We start from the raw sequence: 16,727 nt of genomic DNA on the forward strand, positions 1-16,727 counted from the left end.
CAGTTGGATCAAAGATTTACTATGATACATAAGATGATAACAGTGTGGAGAATATTTTTGTAAAATTTAGGTTGAGAAGTTCTTCTCAGGAAGACATTTGACTACATAAAATGTATTAGTGCATCAGTATTTTGAGTGACTTTTAAAAAAATTGTTAACCTATGTGTTTTCTTAATATATAAGGAACTCTAATAAAAAATAAAAAAGCCTCAACCCAAAAGATAAATTGAAAAATAGTATGATTAGGCAGATTATAGAGAAAGAAGTAGAGATGACTTTTAAACATAAGAAGATGGATACATCTACACTTACAATTAAAGCAAAAAAATTCTACCAGTTTCCATTTAACATTGGGAAGGTTGATCATTTCAGTTAACCATGTGAGGAGGCTTTTGAAGGAGATTGGTCAGGGTGGTGGGAAAAGTTATAAGGAGACAAACCTTCTTGGAAGTCCTGGGAGGTTTTGCAAAGCTTTGGGAGAGAATAAAGGCTGAAGGCAGCTGAATTCTCTTACCCTGAGGCTACGGGCAAGTCGTAGATAACAAAGGAATTTAGGTAAGTTTATTTACTTTTGCCGACCTTCGATCATCCGACCTTTGATCCTCGACCTTTGATCATCTGACCTTTCATCATCTGCATGCAGGACTGCTCCCTACAGCGGGGGCAGCAGTTACCCACAGATTGTGTTGGCTCCAGGCCTTCATCATTAAATCTGTACTGAATAAATACAAGCAGCTCCAGCTTATTGGGGCTGCATTCTCTCTTCGGAGTCTCTAAGGCCGAGCAGTTTCCTAGCCGCGCTCACGCAAAATACCTGTGTCTGCGTACTTTTTTCATCCGTCGCTCGGCCAGAGTCAGCGGATCAGACTCAGCAGCTGGTGCCCCTCGTGAGGAACGTTGCAAGGGATCACAGCGGAACCCCCGAAAATGAAGGCGAAGAGATTGTGCAGTCAGTAAGTCATTGGTGCCCGCTCGGGATATCCAAGTTCAGGGGAATTCTCAAGCTGGAGTTTCATCATGAGACAACAGCTATCCGCACAACAGAAACAGTATATAAAAGTATTGAAACAACTGCTTAAAGATAGCAGAGCCTCGGTTTCACAGGCTCAGTTAAGGGACCTAATGCAAACTGTTGTTTCCCATAATCTATGGTTCCCAGCAGAAGGAACACTGGACCTAGAACTCTGGGAACAAGTGGGGAAAAATCTTAAACAGTATCATACACAAGGGCAACGGATCCCAGTAACGTCTTTAACCGTATGGACCTTAGTTAGGGCTGCTTTGGCCCCGCTGTACGCAGAAGAGCCCAAGAAGGGAAGGGAGGAGGAACCATCACCTACCTTAGTGCCACCACCTCCTCCCTCATCACTGCCATTACTGGGTAAAGATACTAAAGAGGAAATGGAGGTTTTCCCTGAGCCCCCTCCCCCAGTAAATTGGAAAAAAGACAAGGGATACACTACAGCTATGGGACCCTGTCTTAGGCAGGTGGCATTAGAAGGGGAGCTCTTAACCTGTCTGGAAATGCAAGATCACCAAGGCGATCAGGTATGTGAACCCATTTCTTTTGACACTTATAAAGATAAGAGAAAGATTTCGCGCAAACACAGCTGTTAGTCCATTTACGAAAGGATTAATTGAAGCCGTAGCAGACAAGTTCTGTTGGGCCCCATGGGACTGGTCAGTGCTAGCTAAAACAACTTTAGAGCCCAGTCAGTACCTCCCCTGGAAGGCAGAGTATGATGAGTTGTGTGAACAACAAGCCAACCGGAATCAATTGGCCAGGCAAGACATAACAGCTGCTGTGCTTCAGGGGAGGGGTTCCTATGCCAGTGTACCACAACAATTAAGTTTTGTTCCCTAAGCCTATGCACAAGTGTCTGTGTGTGCTCTCAGGGCTTGGGACCAAATTTCTGAAAGCGGAGTTCAACAGGGATCTTTTATAAATGTTCGACAAGGGCCTCAGGAGCCATTTGTTGAATTTATCAATTGGTTAACCCAGGCAATTAAGAGACAAATTAGTCAGCCCAGGGTGCTGATATCTTATTGTTGCAGTTGGTTTATGAAAATGTTAACGTCCACTGCCAGCAAGCAATGCAGGCAGTAAGGAAGGCAGCTACGGTCAGGGAACTTACATGAGCATGTCAACTGATGGGGACTGAAACACACAAAGCCAAAATATTGGCTATGGCAATAAAGCCTCCTAAAGTGAAAAGGGAGAAAAACCCAAATTGTTTTCTATGTGGAGAGCCAGGTCATATGAAGAGGTAACTCAGGAAAAGAACCCCCTTCTATATGCCCCCGATGTAGAAAGGGGAAACATTGGGCAAATCAATGCAAGTCCAAATTTGAAAAGATGGCAACCCCATAAGTAATCAGGGAACTTCATGAGGGGCCAGCCCCAGGCCGTGCTCCAAACTTGGGCAGTGCCAGCAGCTTTCCTTGGTCAATTGGAAAGCCCACAGTCCACTCTTTCAGAACAGCCACCTCTGGGAGCACAGGATTGAACTTTTACTCTGCCCCAACGAATTAGTGCTAAAAGAAGGAGAAGACCCTAAAAGGGTTGCAACAGGGATCTGGGGCCCACTGCCTCCAGAACGGTGGGATTGGTCCTAGGATGATCAAGCCTATCCAGTAAAGGAATCAGTGTGCTCACGAGGGTAATTGATAGTGATTTTCAAGGTGAGATATTAGTTATGATGGAATGTAAAGGTCAGTCTGCATATTCTTCCTCCTAAATCTAAAATAGCTCAGTTACTACTCTTACCATACTGGGTCCCCAGCGCCCAGGGAAAGGGTAAGGGAAGTTTGGAAGCACGGGAGCCATAGGAGTATATTGGAAAAAATTAATCACTGATCAGAGACCCATGATTACCTTAAAAATTGGAAATAAGAATTTTACTGGCCTACCGGATACAGGGGCAAATATTTCGATTATTAGTGATCAAAACTGGCCAGAAAGTTGGCCTTGGGTCACTCAGAAACAAAAATTGTCGGCATCGGGGAAGTGCACACAGCCAAGCAGAGCATGTGCCCCCTAACGTTGCGATTTGGAGGGAAAAAACAGTTACAAAACTCTAATCATGACCATCCCTGTTAACCTTGGGGATGGGACCTCTTAGCCCAATGGGAGCTGCAAACCCCTTTCTAATAATGACCACTGTTGTTCTTCCTCCCCTACCTCTGACGTGGCTCTCTCAAGATCCAATTTGGGTAAAACAGTGGCCTTTAAAGGGAGAGTAATTACAATGAGCCCACAAATTAGTTGAGCAATTAAAAGCCAGCCATATAGAACCATCAAACAGCCCTTAGAATTTGCCCATTTTCATCATTCCCAAAAGGTCTGGCAAATGGAGACTTGCATGACTTACAGGCTGTCAGTGTTAATTTGCAACCTATGGGGCCTCTTCAACAGAGGCTCCCTTCCCCTGTGGCAGTTCTTCAAGATTGGCCTATAGTCGATATTGACTTAGAAGACTGCTTTTATACATTCCTGTTGCAGAACAGGGCAGAGAATAATTTACATTTGCCATACTAGCTGTCAGTAATGAAAGGACAGCTCACCAATTTCATTGGAAAATACTCCTCAAGGAATGCTGAGCAGTCCTACCATGTGTCAGCATCATGTAAATCAGGCTTTGCTCCCCAGTAGAAAAAAATTTCTTAATAATTAAGATTATTCATTTTGTGGATGGTATTTTACTAGCAGACCCAACAGCCAGTACTTTTAAGTTTATATGCCTCTGTTGTAAACTTAAGTTTATATACCTCTGTTGTTAAGAGGTTAATCGTAGCACCTGAAAAAGTACAGATGTCCTCACCTTGGAAATATGTTGGATACATACTAACTTCCTGGTCAGTAAGACCTCAGAAGGTTAAATTAAATACTAGCAATTTACATACCTTAAATGATTATCAGAAATTACTGGGTGATATTAACTGGCATCCTCCTACCTTGGGCATAACTACTGATAAATTACAGAACCTGTTTTCTGTCCTAAAAGGCAATGCTGTCCTAGACTCACTCGGCATTTAACCCCTGCAGCAAAAAGGGAAATTGAGGAAATAGACCAAGTTATTTCTCAGAGGCATCTAGATCGCATAGATCCATGATATTCAGTTCAGTTGTTTGTTTTTCCTGCTAAACACTCCTCTACAGGATTAATAGGACAGATGGCCGCAGGGCTGCGCTTCCTAGAATGTGTTTTTTGCTCACGTATTGGGACTAAAACACTATCTCACTATATCCAGCTAGTTAGTAAAGTCATCTATATGGGCCGCAGACGATGCAGTCTGTTGCTAGGTTATGACCCTGATGTCATAAGAATTTTCTTGAGTAAAAATTCAAAGCAGTCTTGCCCCATCACTAGATCTTCAGATAGCACTCTTTGATTATGCAGACCATATAAAACATGCCCTTCCTGCTGACAAACTATTTCAGTTCTTATCTCATACTCCTGTAGTTTTGCCAACAAAAGTAGATCACTCCCTCATACCTAGTGCTTTAACGCTTTTTACTGATGGTTCTGGTAAAAAGGGAAAAGCAGCTATTTGATGGAAACCACATAATTCCCTCACTAGATCTGGATTTACTAGCGCTCAGGGAGCTGAGGTTGGAGCCCTAATACTGGCCCTAGAAACCTATTCCTCTCAGCCCATTAACATTGTTAGTGACTCTGTTTATTGCAAAACCTTGAGACGGTGCTCATTAAGTCCACTCTCGAGCCCGCCCTGAGTGCACCTTTTCTTGGACTTCAGCAATTGCTGGATCAACATACACAGTCAATTTTATCACACACATTCCAGCCCATAGCTCACTGCCTTTCCCACTGGCTTATGGCAGTGATCAAGCAGACCTGCAGGTTATGACGTCACTGCTTGACCAAGCCACCCAGTCGCATCGATTTTTCCACCAAAATTAGAGAAACTTAATTGCAGCTTACCCCAAGACTAGCTAAACAAATTGTCCTGCAGTACCCAGATAGCCAGCTCACAGGCACGTCCCCTCCTTCAACAGGCATTAATCGTAGAGGACTAGAACCTAATCAGTTACAGCAACAGATGTTACACACGTCCCTAAATTTGGAAAACTAAGATATGTACATGTATCCGTTGATACCAATTCCTACCTAATTAGCACGCGCGCTTCCTGGAGAGTCCACCCGATATATCATTAAACACCTTTTTTGTGTTTATGGGGTGGCCCACAAAAATTAAAACTGATAATAATCTGGCCTATGCCAGCTCACATTTTCAACAATTTTGTCACACGTGGAGCATCCAACATTCCACAGGCATCCCGTATAACCCCCAAGGACAGGCCATAGTAGAACATGCCCTCTCCACCCTTAAAAATATGCTCAGAAAACAAAAGGGGAAAATGAGTAAGGACCCTGCAACACTAGTAGCACAAGCGTTATTTACGCTTAATTTCTTCAATTTAAATGATAAATTTCAATCAGCTATAGAAAAGCACTTTGCTAAATCTTCTCAAGACATAAAACCCACAGTTTTATGGAAAGATGTAAATAGTAATGTATGGTATGTCCAGATGAATTGCTAACATGGGGAAGATGATATACTTGTGTTCACACCCCCCTCAGGCCCTCTTTGGATTCCAGCATGATGCATCAGACCATACCATGGCGTGGCTAGGACCCAACGTGGTACCAGAAGTGAAGGAAATGACCCCACAGGACCTGCAGCTCCAGACAACACAGCTTCCTCAGACAACACAAGCCCCAGACATTACCTGGGGGATGCTGAAGAAGACAACTTACAAGGCTGAGCAAATCCTGCTCCAGACACAGAAACCATTCACTCCAGATAATTTGTTCCTTGCTTTGCTCTCTGGTGTAAGTTGCAACTCACATAGGATGCTTTTTATGCTCTCGCTTTCCCTGCAACCCGTACCTGCTACACTCCGTTGGGCTCATCTCTTAGATCCGCCTTTCTTATGCCCTGTTACCTGGGCAGACACCCCCTTCCAGCCTCTAATAATGTAACTGCTTGGCTAGGAGGGATTGACTTACCCCTAGTAGGGTCCCTTATTAATGGCACACATTGGACTAAGGTACCAGGTAACACTACATATCACTCCACTGTCCTCCCACTGTGTGTAAGTTTTAAAAGTTCTAACCCTTACTGTGTACCTGCCCAAACAAAATTATGGATACGTCATGGGCAAAGGAAATGCCTTAACATTCTTGGTTGCCAGTAGCCTCAAACCGGGCAATGCAATCAGTGCCACTTTCCCCAGCATTCCTCCCGGTGCTAAAGAACAAAGCCGGGAAAGTAATGGATTCCACTTCGCCTGGGAGGTCTGTCATGGGGGACAAGCCCTTAGTCTCCAGTTAGGCAATTTAGTATCTTAGACTGGAGCCCCTGACGGTTGTTTACAGGGCGAACATACTGATGTTTGCGTTCATTGTGATATCAATCATAGTTTCGTGGCCATGTCCATTCCTTTATGAGATTTGGACCGAAGAGGGGATGGGATATCCCAGACCCCAAGTAGAGTCCATGCCACCCCAAGATACTTTATGGCATCTGGGACATCTTAGCACCACCCTTACCACCTGGTATGGGACATACCATAATTCCAGTAACAATTATGCTATAACCTTTATACATAATCACACAGATCAGTGCCTGATTTGCACTACTCATCCATGTGTTTTTCTTACGGGACCCAGTATTTCCATTACACCCCAAAACTCCATGTTTGTGACCTGAGTGCAAGGACAGGCTGGCTTCACCTCATGTATCACTAATTACAATATATCTAATTTGAATATTATTAGTGTTATGGTATTAAGGAGGCAATCTGAGACATTCCTACCAGTCAGTTTGATACACTATTGGCAAGTTTCCTCTGCTCTTGCCACCTTAGAACATGCCATATCCCAGGTCAGACACAAAAGATTCATAATTACTCTTATAGCCTTTATAGTCTCAGCCGTAGTCATCCTAGCAACTGCTAGTGTTGTTGTAGCATCTATTACTGAGTCAGTACAAACAGCTACTTTTGTAGATAACTTGACCAGAAATGTGTCTAATGAACTTACTCTACAACGGGGTATAAATCATAAGGTTCTTCCACATCTGCAAGCCCTCGAGACTGCCTTGGAACATGTAGGGGAGTGACAAGATGGCGCTGGCATTCTGACAGCAGTTGAACCGACTGGGAGCATAAGCATATCTCTGTCACCTCTCTACCATGGAGCCAGTCAATACATAGTTGGGATGAGGTGAAACACCTCTGGGTGACCTTACATGATAATTTAACAGCAGTCGTAAAGCAACTTAAAACTAAAATATAGAATTGCTAAGTGCCATAGATCTACATGCCCAACAGCCAGCCATATGGAAGGATGTGCAAGAACATCTCTCCTGGATAGACTCCCACTTCTTGATTAGAAAAAGATATTACTAATTATACTCATGTTTGTCTTATGTTATTTACTAATTCTAGGATGCAAAGCCAGAATATGAGCAGTAATCGCTACGCCTGACAAACCTGTTGCTGCACACATCTGTACTCTTCAATCAACAATACTCTTCAATCAGCAAAACCTGATGCAAAAAACAAAAGGGGGAGATGCAGGAGATCAGTCAGGGTGATGGGAAAAGTTATAAGGAGAGAGACGCAAACCTTCTTGGAAGTCCGGGAGGTTTTGCAAAGCTTCAGGAGAGAATACAGGCTGAAGGCAGCTAAATTCTCTTACCTGATGCTAAGGGCAAGAAGTAGGTAACAAAGGAGTGTAAAGGAATTTATCTAGACGAGTTTATTTACTTTTGCAGACCTTTAATCATCCTATCCGTGCGTGCAGGACTGCTCCCAAGGATGGGGGGAAGGGGCGACAAGTACCTACAGATTGTGTTGGTTCCAGGCCTTTGTCATTAAATCTGTACTGAATAAATACAAGCGGCTCCAGCTTATCAGGGCTGCATTCTGTCTTCGGTGTCTCTAAGGCCAAGCAGTCCCCTAGCCGCACTCATGCAAAATACCTGTGTCTGTGTACTTTTTTCATCCGTCGCTCAGCCTGAGTCTGCGGGTCAGACTTGGGAGGATTTTGTCTTGATATATTGTGTGTGTTTGGAAATGGGGAATAATTCCTATGCTTATGTACTATTGATGGGAATATTAATTGGTTCAGCCTTTCTGGAGGTCGGTCTAATGTTAATCGTTAAAATTTAAATCTGTATGCCTTTTGACACATCAAGTTCATATCTAAGAATTTGCCCCCATAGTAATTCCATGGACATAAAAGATGAGTATAGGGATGTTTCTTGCAGGGTTCTTTCTAAATTATTGCTAGGTTGACTTAACTAAATCCAAATGATGTTATTTGTAATGTAGTACTTAAATGTTTTTCTTGTTATTTTAGCCAAAACTGGACAAGCCAAGGCATCTGTAGCCAAAGTAAACAAATCTGCAGGTATGTTTTTTAAATTAGGATTCTAGACTATTAAAACTTCAAAGTATTTTAAAATCATATGGTGGTAGTCTTGGATTTCACATGACGTAGTCTGTATTGAATGCATGCTAATCTTTGAGATTTATAATCATCTAGCAGTTTTGAGAAATGATATGTACTAGATAATGCTCCTATAGTAATTATTGAAATAATTTAACTGCAGAAATTTATCATGATGAATATCACATATTTTCCTCTTTCTCTTTTATTGAGGTCTCTCTTCTTCCTTTCTTTTATACAATAGTTTAATAAATATGATCCCTTATGGTTTTTGTGAGCTGTGGTGGGATTTTAGGTAATTATTAAATTTTTTTCTCTTTTCCCTGGCATAATCCTTTCCAGTTTGTCTCCCATTTCTGCTAAACCCTCATTAATTCAGGGTCATTTCTTTTAAGTGAATAGAGATCAGTGTATTAAATTATCTTTCAAGTTGGGCATGGTGGCTCACACCTATAATCCCATCACTTTGGGAGGCCGAAGGGGATGGATCACCTGAAGTCAGGAGTTAAGAGTCCAGCCTGGCCAACAAGGTGAAATTCTGTCTCTACTGAAAATACAAAAAAATTAGCCAGGTGCCAGTGGTGCACACCTGTAATCTCAGCTACTAGGAAGGGTGGGACAGGAGAATCACTTGAACCTGGGAGGTGGAAGTTGCCGTGAGCCGAGATCTCACCACTGCACTCCAGCCTAGGGAGACTCTGTCTCAAATAAATAAATAAATAATCTTTCATATAATATTAAAAAGGAAAGGAAACAGCCTGGAACTGGCAAAAATCATTATTAGTGGCAGATCCAGAATTTTCATATAGTAGTTTCTTAGAAGCAGTAATTTGAGTGGGTCATGGGTGGCTAGGAAACTTGTCTTGAAGCTAGTGGGTCATAGGTGGCTGGGAAACTCGTCTTGAAGCTGCATTTATTTTGCTAACACTTTGCTGTTACTTTGATACCAAGTGTATGGAGTCACTGGGGGTGTGGTAGACTGGGATTAAGCTGATGGCCACTCCTTTACTTGCTGGAAATTAATGCCGGCTATTTTTTATTTTTTCCTTAAGTCCCAGTACTCAGATAGAAGTTATAAAGTGAATTGACTTGTGATAATAACATAGGGATAGTGAAAGAAATATCTTAAGGGCTCACTGAGGCTCAGTTTACTGCAGTGTGGCAAAAGTCGTGAATGACTAAGAATTGACAAGCTAGGTGACAAGCTATAAGGATTTGTATTGTTCTTTTTGAGCAAAGATTATGGACTGTCTTGAATATAAAGAGTGGATTTGTAAATTGATTCAGTTGATTTTTGTAGATGTCAGTGAATACTTTTTGTATGATTTTTAAAAGTATGATTGTATTCTCATAAGGTTCCTGTTATGTAATTCTGGCAATCATCACCCTTATATATAGGGAAATATGTACACAAATCTGTTAGTGCCCCAAAGCTTCTCAATATAAATTGGAGTTTAGTTTAGATCTGTTGATTTTTGATCTTGGGCTTTTTCCTCATCCATTCTTGCTAGTTGTTATGAATCCTAATTTCGAAGTTAAATCTTGTGTTGCTCTCTGAATGGAAAGTGTTTGGGCTCTGACAGTCTTCTACATCACTTTGATGATCACATCTTTATAAATAGCACCATCTTGGAAAATAGGCCATAGTAATAGATAATGTAGGTACAAATAATGGTCAGAGCAATTTAAATAGTCCTGTACAGCTAGGAAACTGTAGGAATGAGTCAGAACAATCTTTATATGACCTGACCATGATATAAGTGTTCTTGAATGCTTTTTAATCAATTAGGAGCCATGGAAGCATGCGTTGGGAGGGTCTAGGTTTAACTGCTTTTGGAACTGCTAAAAGTATGGGATTGTTTTTATGTCCTTGGAATTAGTAATTTTGCTTCTAGTTGATCACACGTTCAGAAATTTATTTAACTTGCATGAATGCTGTTTTAAGTACAGGTTGAGTATCCCTTATCCAAAATGGTTGGGAGCAGAAGTGTTTTAGATTTTGGATTTTTTTCAGATTTTGGAATGTTTGCATATATATAATGAAATACCTGGGGGATGGGAGCCAAGTCTAAACGTGAAATTCATTTATGTTTCATATACACCTTAGCCTGAAGGCAATTTTATACAGTGTTTTAAATAATTTTGTGCATGAAACAAAGGTTTTTTTAAGTACTTACGTGGGAATTTCCCTCTTGTGTCATGTCAGCAACACTCACGGTTTCAGGTTTTGGAACATTTCAGATTTTGGATTTTCAGATTAGGGATGTTTGACCTATACCCCAGTAGGGAGGTAGATTCTTATTTCAGTGATTTCTTTTTTCTGAAGAAATTATCATCATTGCTAGATTTAGAAAATGGCCTATGTCCCAAAGATGATTTTATGTTTTGAATAAAATGTAGTCTATTGTTCTTATATTTTTTTCTCTGTGAAGTTCTTTGGGGATTGTTGATACAGTTAAGTAAACCAGTTTTGACTGCAGCTTTTGTGATTTAGGGAAATCAGCAAGTTCTGTGAAATCTGTGGTAACGGTAGCTGCTAAAGGTAATAAAGCTTCAATCAAAACAGGTAAGACTATTGGGGAGGAGAGATTTTATTGTTTATTTATTCACGTTTTAAATTCGTATAATAGTTGTTAGCATCTAATACTTGAATAGTTTAGTAGATATTTCCTTGATATTTAAAACCTGACCCATTTTGTTGGAATTTTGTCTTTGGCAAATAGGCAGATACATTTTTGTGCATGTAAACAATCACATATATATGCAGCTATATAACTGTACATTTTTGACAGCTTTGTAATCACAGGTTGCTCTGTCGTTTCCCTCCATAAATGGTTTAATCTTTGTTTCCCTCTTTTTTTTAGAGTTGTCAGTTCATATTGCCATCTCCAGTTTGTACAATTTCTTAGATACTTGTTACTTTTAAAAAGATTATGTTAGGAGAATTCATTTTTTTCCATAAAGAAGTGGAATACTGTTTAAAATAAACGTAGCACCTTGGAACTAGAGCAATCTTTTTAGTAGTATCTTTCCTAATAGACTAATTCTAAAAAATCTTTGCAGAAATTACACAGTATTATTTTTGTGTGTATGTGATTATGATGTTGGTCTGCCATGTGAAAGTTAAAGATGTGGCTTTTTTGAGGGCATCACCAAAAAGTTGTATCTTGACTTAATCTTATTGGGAAAGAGGTACTGAAAATAAATAGAAATAATGAATATTTAGAAAAGAGCTGCTTTTGTAATAAAGTCAAACTAATTTACTAATATATTAGTGTGAAACATGCTAAATGATTTAACAGACCTTTAGAATAATGGCTCACTGTACTTTTACAAGCAAAATCTGGTGGGAAGAAGTCTCTAGAAGCCAAAAAGACTGGGAATGTCAAAAACAAAGACTCTAACAAACCTGTGACTGTACCAGGTAAGTTTGAAATGTAGTCTTTCAGTGCTTTGTTTTGTTTTCTTTTTTTTCACTTTTTAAGTTCAGGGGTACATGTGCAGGTTTCTTACATAGGTAAACGTGTCATGGGGGTTTGTTGTACAGATTATTTTGTCACCCAGGTATTAAGCCCAGCACCATTAGTTATTTTTCCTGATCCTCTCCCTCCTCCCACCCTCCACCTTCCAAGAGGCCCCAGTGTGTGTTGTTTCCCTCTATGGGTCCATTTATTTTCTTTAGGTCGTCTTTAAGGTATATTTTGAAATTTTGCCTAAAAATTATCAAAGTGTAGGGATTGCTGTCTTTTGTTTTTCAAAGAGATGTTTGACTTAGGTCAGCCTAAGGAGACTTGAAATGTCAAAATAAACTAGCTTAAGTTGCTGTTTAGATTCATTAGTTTGATTATATTAGTGTTTTACTAGACTATTAAAGCAGATTATTTGATGCAGGAAACTCTGAAATAAAGACCAGTATTGAAGTCAAAGCCACTGAAGACTGTGCTAAAGAAGCTATTTGTGGTAGGTCAATAGAAATTTAATTTGTTCTTTTATGTTTAAAGGTAGAAGGAAAGTTAACATTTTTAGAAGAGAAATTCTTAATTTAGTATCTCCCCAACGCATTTACTTATTTTAATTACCAGTGCCATACCTAAGTGAAATTAAGCTTATTATGATTCATGTCTGTATCTCTTAATCTGAAATTTTGATCTGAAAAAGAATGAAATTTAAATGTATTTTTTAAAAGTCAGTGTCACTTTTGTAGTTATTTTGTTATATAGTTATTCTCTAGACTTTTGTTGTATTATACGTTTTCATGTAGCTACTGTTTAATCTATTGTGGAATAAAGTGGGATCTTGATAAATATGTCTGCATCATTTTAAATTTTATTTTGTATTAAGATGCTGCTTTGGAGACCACAGAAAATGAACCAGTTAGCAAGGTCAGTTTTCATATTTTATTTATTTCTTTAAAGCTCAAGACATTTTAATAAAAGATGTTTTTCTTATAAAGCCAGGTAAAAAATTCACGGTGTTTGGCATATGAGAATTCCAGTCATTTATGACTTTTAACACATGATTTTTAAAAAGGAAAAGAGAAAAAAATGTGATTTTAGCTCAAAAACCCTGAGGTGCAGAGTTAAGTCACAAAAATTAGGAACAGATCATCAACAAATGTACATGTTTTTTGAAGATTACTATTCATTGAGAACACCATGTTATGCCAAAATGGGTTTTGGGTAGACAGTAGTTGGTTAAATTAGAATCATTAGAATTTTGTGAAATCTGTTTTTTTCTTAGAGGTAAATGGGAGATATGTTAATGGTTAGAATACCAGTTGTTTGCATTTGTGGAGAAGCAAGTGGAGTTTGCAGTTTTATGTAAAGGACAGAAAGTTCACTTAATAATTGTTTTCTTGTGTTTATGTATATTATTATGAATATGTTACAGTGATTAATGTACATTTTACTGGTGTAGATTTTTAGATCCTTCAGGTGTTGAGCATAAGTTTATTTTTGTCTGGTAGGGCCATTCTTCAAGTAGTAACTAAGTAGTAAGTCTTACTTTAGGAAGAGTATTTTATAGTACCAATTTAGTTTAAAGTCACACTAAACTGGTTTATGAAAATTGTAACTTCCTGCCTTTTTTTTTCCCCTAGAGATCAAAAATTGCCAAGTTGACTATAACACATCATCTTTAGAAATTTCCCCAATAAGCATGAAAGGAATAATTGGCGTTGATGAGAGGGTTACCTTGAAGAATAAAATAGATCTGAGAGAAGGGATGGCAGAAAACAAAGTGCTTAATTGCATTGAGGATTGGGTTATGGGGTAAAGATTCTCAGGAGCTTTTTTATTATTTATTGCCTAAAAGTGATTATCTTATTCAGGAAGATAAAAGGATACACACTGATTTGGAGCTTGGGGATATTATCACAAGGCACAGGGATGGCGACAGTATATGAAAGGAAGCAGTTGTAGCCAGAAATAAATGAACTTGTGTTTGAAAACAGTGGGTGACAGCTGCTCGGGTGACTGAGACACAAGAATCACTTGCACTTGGGAGATGGAGCTTGCAGTGAGCCAAGGTTGCACTACTGCACTCCAGCCTGGGCAACAGAGCAAGACTCTCAAAAAAAAAAAAACAACGGTGGGTGAAAAAGAGACCAGCAGACCTGAACTAGATGACAGATGGTATAACTACAATTAGTCTGTGTACTCTTGAAGAGTGTAAATTTGCAAGCTTTTTTGCTTTTCTTTTTAATTTGAGGTTCAGACCAGCCTCTTGAGTTTATCAGGCTTTCCTCTGTATTAAATGCAACGATATACTAACATAAAACATGATAATACAGTATAAACTTAAGTAAATATAAAAGCAATTAAAGAAATTTTAATACCAGGTTTTAAAAATTTGTTTTGAAGGAAACAGAAGAAATGTGTGTGATGCTTATCTCTAATTTGCCTAATAAAGGATATTCTATAGAAGAAGTTTATGACTTAGCAAAACCGTTTGGTGGTTTAAAGGATATCTTGATTTTATCATCTCATAAAAAGGTAAGAGTTGATTAATAGCTGTTCATATCCTCTGCAAACAGGCTTTGAAAAACACTAAATTTACTTACAAAACTAAAAAGAAAATGTTTAAAAGCAGTATCTCAAAGTAGACTTCCAAGCTAAGGGATTTTAAAATATAAAATACAAATATCCTGTATTTTAGTATTGTTGTAATGAGACATAGTTTTAATGATGGGGATGGATGGCTTTCTAATATGTCAAAGTTTTACTCAAGATTTTAGTTTAATAGGAAATGTTTTATATCTTTAATATGTTTAATAAATAGGAAATGTTTTATATCTTTAATATGTTTAATACATAAGTATAGGTATGAGAAAGGCTTATACCAGCAAACTTTATCTATTTTGGCTTTTTAGGAAGCTATATTTGTAAGATTTTGTAGATCATTCTTCTACTTGTATTTCATACTCTTTCTGCTCTTTTATCAGTGATATTCAAATGGGAAGTAATCATTTTCAGACTCAGACTAATGATGTCATCAATACTTCAAACAATCTAGGTTTATCTTTATGTTCTAAATTTTCTATAAGCATGTGTTGGCTTTGTGTTTTTAAAACAACATATTAAAATGTATGTAATAATCAACTTGTAGAAAGTATGTTTAATCGAGCGAGATTTCAGGAAGTAGTTTAAGTCATGGAAATGACACCATTAGAATAGTGGGAAGAAGTGTTCTTACAATAGAAAGGAGTTGGTAGTCACTAGAGATCTTTGAAAGTAGAATAGGATATATGTTTTGAGGCACTCGGAGCCAGTGTGCTTGAGAAAATGGTAGAAGAGAATGAGTACGAGTTATATGTAATTTCACATTATGTTAAAAGTAGATTATTTGAATGATCGCAGAGCTCAGTAAATACACTAAAACCCATTGCATTGTGTACAGCGATTGAACTTTAAACCTAAGTTATCTGCCCAGTTTTGAGTGGAGTTGAGTAAAATTAAAATATTTGGAGACTTAATGAAACTAAACATTTATGAAATTAAAATTAACAAATTAAAATGAAAATTTAAAAACTGAAGACTATTTGTTTAAAAAAGGGAACAGGATTCACATCTATATTATGCAGTAACATTTTAAAACTACAATAAATAAATAGACAACCTTAAGAGATAATTTATTTCAAATAGGCTTACAACTAAAAGTAAACATATAGCTTTCTACCTCATTAACTATCAAATATTTGGAAGAAGTTTCAACCTCTGCTTACCAAGGTATGAAAATTAAAGCCAAAATGTATGGAGCTACAGCTTTATACCTATGAAAATAACAGAATGAAAAATGACTTCACAATTATTACACGTTTTTTTGGTTCTATATTTCTCATATTTTGTCAATAAATTTATTTACTCAAGAAATACTAATATTGATTAGAAATGTATCTGCTACATGCCAGATAGTGCTCTAGGTACTAAGGATACAGTGTTGAATAAGATTTTTCTTAATGTCAGTGGCTAGAATGTCTCTTCTTTTTTCTCTCTTTAGTTTGCCTTAGTATAGTAAGTTTAGTCATTCATTATTTCTTGGTTATGGTTGTAATATTCTTAGTCTTTGGGCCTCAGTTTTCTGAGGACTGCCTTTTGTATCTTAAAAATATTTACTAAGTTGTTCAATTCACTTGACTTTGAAGTAGTTTGTTTATACTTGTAAGTCTGTTTTTGAGAAAAATTAACGTAAGAATTTTTTGTTACCATAATTTCTATTTTAAAAGGCGTATATAGAAATAAATAGAAAAGCTGCTGAGTCTATGATAAAATTTTATAACTGCTTCCCAGTATTGATGGATGGAAATCAACTCTCAATAAGTATGGCTCCTGAAAACATGAATATAAAAGATGAGGTAAATCAGACCACCATTTTTACTAGCTCTTACTAAGTTTTTAAATCAGATTTGTTACAATCTGTTATGTTTTCTAGTTTTCCACTTTGGGTCACATTTTTCTCACAGACACTAAGAAAGCTTCTTCCTGTCCCTCCAACAATCACCCAGTCACCCATCCAACTGTTTGAGAGTTACTTTCATTGTGAGGGAATCCTGTTCTTCATGCATGTTGGGTTGGAAAAAAGGTTGAATTTTATCTTTAAAAAAGGTTTCTCTCTTATCTTTCTGCCATTATCTGTCATCTAAACTAGAATTCTGGAAGTTATCTTTGATTTTTTTTCTATCGTTTCTTACATTTAGTTTCTTGCTAAATCTTGTTTAACTCAATGAGCTTGTTCTCTCTTCCTCATCCC

General features: G+C 38.0%; 1 protein-coding gene across 6 annotated transcripts in view; it reads left to right on the plus strand.

Moving 5' to 3' along the window:
• Positions 1–16,727, plus strand: part of ZNF638 (zinc finger protein 638) — a 98,492-nt gene that overhangs the window by 57,240 nt on the left and 24,525 nt on the right. For all 6 annotated transcript variants that reach the window (XM_038007083.2, XM_073023067.1, XM_007970281.3 and 3 more), the window contains exons 11-17: positions 8,391–8,441; positions 10,975–11,046; positions 11,818–11,904; positions 12,372–12,440; positions 12,822–12,862; positions 14,342–14,473; positions 16,204–16,332. In XM_038007083.2, the coding sequence (XP_037863011.2) occupies positions 8,391–8,441; positions 10,975–11,046; positions 11,818–11,904; positions 12,372–12,440; positions 12,822–12,862; positions 14,342–14,473; positions 16,204–16,332 (581 nt within the window). The remainder of the gene's footprint in view (positions 1–8,390; positions 8,442–10,974; positions 11,047–11,817; positions 11,905–12,371; positions 12,441–12,821; positions 12,863–14,341; positions 14,474–16,203; positions 16,333–16,727) is intronic.

This window comes from Chlorocebus sabaeus, chromosome 14 (genome assembly GCF_047675955.1).
Source record: "Chlorocebus sabaeus isolate Y175 chromosome 14, mChlSab1.0.hap1, whole genome shotgun sequence".
NCBI lineage: Eukaryota > Metazoa > Chordata > Mammalia > Primates > Cercopithecidae > Chlorocebus > Chlorocebus sabaeus.